This window comes from Phalacrocorax carbo, chromosome 2 (genome assembly GCF_963921805.1).
Source record: "Phalacrocorax carbo chromosome 2, bPhaCar2.1, whole genome shotgun sequence".
NCBI classification, from domain to species: domain Eukaryota; kingdom Metazoa; phylum Chordata; class Aves; order Suliformes; family Phalacrocoracidae; genus Phalacrocorax; species Phalacrocorax carbo.
This window is the reverse complement of record NC_087514.1, coordinates 40,763,524-40,769,523: the sequence shown is the minus strand read 5'-3', so window position 1 is coordinate 40,769,523 and position 6,000 is coordinate 40,763,524. Positions and strand designations below refer to the sequence as shown.

Here is a 6,000-nt window from a genome sequence, read left to right as displayed (position 1 = left end):
TCAGTTGTACAATCAGCTCAGGGACTAATTCAAGGAAAGCTACAAGCTGATAGTAGGGGTGATAAAACCAAATCAACCAGCTGTTATACTTATTATGGTAAGTGTAAATCTGCGCACTTAGGAAGCTGAAATTTAACTTCTGTTAGGGGTGGAAAAAAAAGATTATTATTTTTTGCTTTTGTCATCCTGGGCTTGAAGTTATGGGATGCTGCAACTCCCCCACTTCTATAAGACAACTTTGCAAAGTGTAATCTAATAGTAAGTTGATACATCTTAGTACTAATTGTCGGTTAATGAAATTGCCTTTCTGAAAGCTTGAATATATACATTCAAGATGTCAGTGACTGCCTTATCTCAAAGCACCCATTCTGAAATGATTTGACTGCTATCCTCTTACATACGAAGCACACACAGCAATTTTATTGCTATATACAGTTCAGAAATGCATGCCTGTAAGCTTTATATACATATTTAATCTTTCTTTTATATATTTGCTTTTTCTTTTAGTAAGTGATGGAATAAACAACACTTTCCTTTGGATGGATTATACTACATGTGAACTGCCTTTTATTCCTTCTGCAAGAATAAGAAAAGCCTTTCGCTACCATTTGTTAAATATCAGCTTGATAGCAGAAAACTTCTGAATGGCTCATGCTCACAGCAGACCATCAGTTGAATGGGATCAGCTCTTCTCCTACTAAATATCTGAAGTTAAGGATTTGGAAAAGAGGTGTTTGCAGAGATGACCCATTTACAAGCTGGACTTAGTCCAGAGACTATAGAGAAAGCCCGCCTAGAACTGAATGAAAACCCAGACATTTTACATCAGGATATCCAGCAAGTCAGGGACATGATCATCACGAGGCCTGACATTGGGTTTTTACGTACAGATGATGCCTTCATCTTGAGATTTCTCCGAGCCAGAAAGTTTCACCAAACTGAGGCCTTCAGACTACTGGCTCAGTACTTCCAGTACCGCCAATTAAATCTGGATATGTTCAAAAACTTCAAGGCTGATGATCCAGGAATCAAACGGGCTCTGACAGATGGGTTCCCGGGAGTACTGGAAAATCGTGACCACTGTGGCAGGAAGATTCTTCTGCTTTTTGCAGCCAACTGGGATCAGAGTAGGTAAATGTAGATAGTGTCCTTATCTTTTTACATACACTTAACTCATAACAGAATATTTGTGACCATACTTGAAGCAGCAAGGCCATTTTGAGTAAAATATTTTGTAACCATGAGTCCATTTCACTAAAACCCTCATCTTATCTGATCACCTCTCATTCTTCAGATATAACACCTTTGAGAAATAAGGGCATATCAGTGTGTCAGATAAGTAGCTCACGTTTTTTTCCATAAATATTTCCAGTTTTTAGCCAGATAGTGTCTGTCTGCTGTAAATACACTAATGCCTTTCTTATAATGGCTTCAGTAATATCACAGACTAGCCAAACAGGTTGACAGTAAGCAAATGTCTCAAAACATATGGAGGTTCTTGTAGCTCTTCTGGTACAGAAGAAAGTGACCATATTTATTCTGTCTCCAGACTTCTTAACAAATAATATTTTTTGTTTTAACCATTTCACAAATTACAGCCTGTGTTATGAGATTTCCACAAACTGCATTGTAATTTCTACACACTCTGGTTACTGTATGCTTCTTAGTTTGATCAATGGGAGATTCATGCAAAGAGTATTTTCTGTTCAGGTCATTTCTTTCCAGAATAGTATGAACAAAGATATCTCCCAGCCATTATTATAAAATGATGTCCTTCAATGTTGATGTGATTAGTCAGCTTTCACTACCTATTTGAAGTGATATAGAGAAAAGGGGCTAGTCCAGGAATATCATGTACACATTGTCCTCTTCATCAGAATTGATTCCCTTCTGTTTTCCCTGCCTTCACAGTGAGATGGAGAAATGTCATCAGCTGTAAGATTGCCATGTGTTCTGCTGATTTTTGATAAAAATGAGACCAAAGAACAAAATTCAGATTCAGGTTTTGAGTATCATAAATTCTGATGAGTTCCAGGTAGGATTTTGTCTTGACATGGTCTAAAGTTGTCCATGAAATTGTCTCATCCTGAGGAATCAATAAGTTGGAGCTTTGAATTTATGTTATAGAAATTATTAGAGAGCAATACACATATGCCTGCAGTTTTTCCTGTTAGCTGTTTTCTGGGAAAGCCTTTCATCTCTACATGAAGACAGAGTTCAGAGGTGTTTCTAATTTTCTTTTGTATGTACAGTTCTGGTAAATAAATGTACAGAAAAAGTTACAGAAATGTAACTTTGCATATACAAAAGTATTTGGTGAAATCCAGAACTGAAGACAGAGATTAAAAGTCCTACTGACTGCAAAGGGGCCAGAAGTTTATCTCCTGTCATTCTGTACTGTGAGCTTGCCTTTCTTCCAACCACAAAACCCTTCCTTTAGCAATTGGAAAGACAGATGAATTAACCTTCATCTTGAATTAATAGAAAATATCAGCTTAGAGGACAGAAGCACTGTGGGTCTGCTGGTTGCACTAAGGGATTTAGGTATTATACAGAGCTAGCTTTCGGTTTCTGATCCCTCAACAAAATGAATATTTGTGATTAACCTCGTACATCAGGTCCCGCTCTGGGAAAGAAGCGAGTGCTGCTGTCTAAGGCTCCTGCACTGAGATTTTGACAGAATCACAGAATCACGGGTTGGAAGGGACCTCAGGGATCATCTAGTCCAACCTTTCTAGCACAGCCTAGACAAGATTGCCCAGCACCCTGTCTAGACGACTCTTGAAAGTGTCCAATGTGGCCAAGTCAACCACTTCCCTGGGGAGATTATTCCAATGGTGACCGTCCTCAATGTGAAAAATTTCCCTCTCGTGTTCAAGCGCCACTTGTTGCCCAAGAGCAACTTGTGTCCATCCCCCTTGTCCTCTCCATGGGACTCCTTGTAAAATGAAAGTCTCCATCTTCTTTGTAGCTACCCCTTAAGTACTGGTACATGGTGATGAGATCCCCTCTAAGCCTCCTTTTCTCAAGGCTGAACAAACCCAGCTCTCCCAGCCTATCCTCGTACGGCAGGCTTCTCAGTCCTTTGATCATCTTGGTGGCCCTTCTCTGGACCCCCTCCAGCCTGTCCACATCCTTTTTGTATCGAGGGGACCAGAACTGTACACAGTACTCCAGGTGTGGACTGACAAGTGCTGAGCAGAGTGGGATGATGACTTCTTTATCTCTGCTGGTGAAGCGCTTTCTGATACAACCCAGCATCCTGTTGGCCTTCCTGGCCGCAGCAGCACACTGTTCGCTCATGTTGAGCTTTCTGTCCACCAGGACCCCCAGGTCCCTTTCGACAGAGCTGCTCTCCAGCCAGGTGGATCCCAGGCTGTACTGCACTCCTGGATTATGCTTTCCCAGGTGCATGACCATACACTGTCCGTGTTGAACTTCATAAGGTTCTTGCCGGCCCACTCTTCCAGCCTATCCAGATCCCCCTGCAGTGCAGCTCTCCCTTCTGGAGTGTCTACTTCCCCACTCAATTTGGTGTCATCTGCAACTCAATTGATTCCTGTCAGGTTTTGGCTCAAATTTTCTGCAAGTCCTTTAACATGCATCTGTGTGTGTGTGTGTGCACTAAACCCAAAGTGATCCAGCATGCAAGATACCTTGTTTCTGAAAATGTAATTTTAACCTTCCAGGAAGAAAGGCTGAAGCTAATAGGATAGGATATACTTTCCTAAGTCTCCTCAGTGAAATTAAAAATTTTAGCTCTCTTCAGCCACTGAAGCTCAACTCTCTATGGATTCAAATGACAAGAAGTGTCATTTCTGTGGGCTTCTGTAGCACTGCAAGTGCTGCAGGGATTTGGGACAGGATTTAGGTTGTAAGTAAACAGAGGGATGACCTCCTCCTTTTTTACTGTCTAAGTCAACACGAGCAGAAGATGTTAAGGAACAGGAAATGATGAGTTCAATGTCCTGTTAAGCAGAGGGGAAGCAGGTTATTGACCAGAAGAAATAGATATTCATATATATTTCACAAAAACCCTGAACAAACAGGTATTGTGTATATCTTACAAACATATACCTTGGGCAACCTTTCTATAGACATGTCTTCAGTGATGGCAAGATGTTTACAAGTTTACAGTTCAGCTGAATGTTAATGCAATTAATTCATACGATGCTGTGATGCTGATACGCAAGAGTAAGAGCTCAGCCTTCAGCATGCCTTTCCTAACTTTAATCTCATTTGCAACTGGCTGTGTCTTCTCTTCCTTTATCATTAAATCATAATGATAAGGGGTCATTTATAAAGAAATCATAATTTATAAAGGTTCATTTAAAGTCAGCATGGCTATAATCCATAAACTGATTTTCAGTCCAGACATTCTTACCATTTATACTCCTGGAAGTATGGTGGCTGTATGGATCATATATCAAGGAGGGAGAAGCATCCTCACAACTTTTTGATCTTACAAATATATTGATTTTTAAAAGGAAATATCATTATTTGTGTAATGTGACTGCGTGGACAAATCAGATTCAAGATGTTCTGAAGGCATACCCTGTATGGAAGATAAAACTTCTATGTGATCTTTTAGAAGCATTTGTAATTTTAGCTTCAGGAATGTAACTGGTAGATCTAACATCTCTAGAAAACTAGATTTTAATTTCCAGTCCCAATGTTCCCAGCTTCAGCTTCCAGCTGCTGGATTGTGCTAGTTTAAAGGGACCACAAAAATATGACAGCTTCCCACGGTTGTACTTTTGTGTCCTGACCACATCAGCTTTTAACCTACTTTTGAATTCACTGAGGATGTGGCACTGTAGGGTAAGTTACTGTCAGGCAAGAAGAAGATAGTACATTAGCTAGTCTACAGCAGTGGTTCTTGTGTTCCCTTTTAACTATGGTGAATGTAAAAGAGCTAGCCCTCTTTTCCTTGAGGGCAAAACAACCTTGTGTTGTCCACAAGGTAAAGAACATGCTTGTGGGTAGCTAGCACAGCAAAGATAATATTCTGCAAAGTATTACACTAGCCTGATGTCTTGCAATAGATTTATGTTGCCAAACCTTAAATAGATTGAACTTCTTTACTTTCAGAATTAGGAAGCTTTTCCAGCTTGCTAATATTCTTTATCATTATTTTCTGGACCTTTCCTATCATTTAGCTAATGTGCAGATGAACTGAATACAAACTTTCACTCCTTTTAGATACAAGATTGTCACTGTTTTCTTAGCTACTCTATCACATTTTGAGCTCATGTTCTTCTCAAATCTGCTTCCAAGTCACTGTTTCCTAAAATACAAACACCACTGGTAAATGTGTCATACATTCTCATCCATAATGTGGGCACAGTCTAGCATGTGATTCACGCTCTTCTGCAGAGCTAAACCTGTCCTCCTCATCAATTATCATTGCATGGGTTTTGTGACAGCTGCAAAGTTCACTGGCAAGAATTTTATTTTTGCTTCTGCATTGTTGAAAAAGATGGTGATTATTGTTTTGACCAAAACTTCCTTGATGACCAGGAAAAAAACACAAGGAATGAAAACTCTTATCTCCAAATCACTGGCTGAGATCTATCATGGTCCCAGGTTTTCATTCATTTAGCATGTGCTGCATTGGTTTGATTTTGTTCTATTTTTCAGACAGGTTTCTTAGAGATGATGTCATCTCTTTCTGTGTCCTGCATAGTATATTTTGGATCTATTAGTCAATGTTAATCACATATAATACAGAACAGAAAACTTCAGAGGTATTGAATAAGTGAAAATGATAGAAAGGGTAGAACAGACAGAGATCAGGTTAGTTCCACACTGAGGGAGAGGAAAAATGTTGAGCTATATTACTGTACACTAGAGAATCCACGCAGGGGAGGGCTGTCATTCACTTTGATCAGAGCTCAGTCCTCAGAGGTGCAGAATAATCCAACTACAAGGTGTGAACTCACCCAAAACTCACAAAGGTCTCACAAATACCACTGCTTACAGAGCACCTTTTTTTTTTTT

General features: G+C 39.7%; 1 protein-coding gene across 1 annotated transcript in view; it reads left to right on the top strand.

Annotated features, from left to right (window-relative positions):
- The first annotated feature begins 723 nt into the window (after positions 1-723).
- The window catches only part of CLVS1 (clavesin 1), a 100,896-nt gene continuing 95,619 nt past the window's right edge, over positions 724-6,000 (top strand). Inside the window, exon 1 of the mRNA XM_064442649.1 lies at positions 724-1,131. Coding sequence (XP_064298719.1) covers positions 743-1,131 — 389 coding nt within the window. The 5' untranslated portion in view covers positions 724-742. The remainder of the gene's footprint in view (positions 1,132-6,000) is intronic.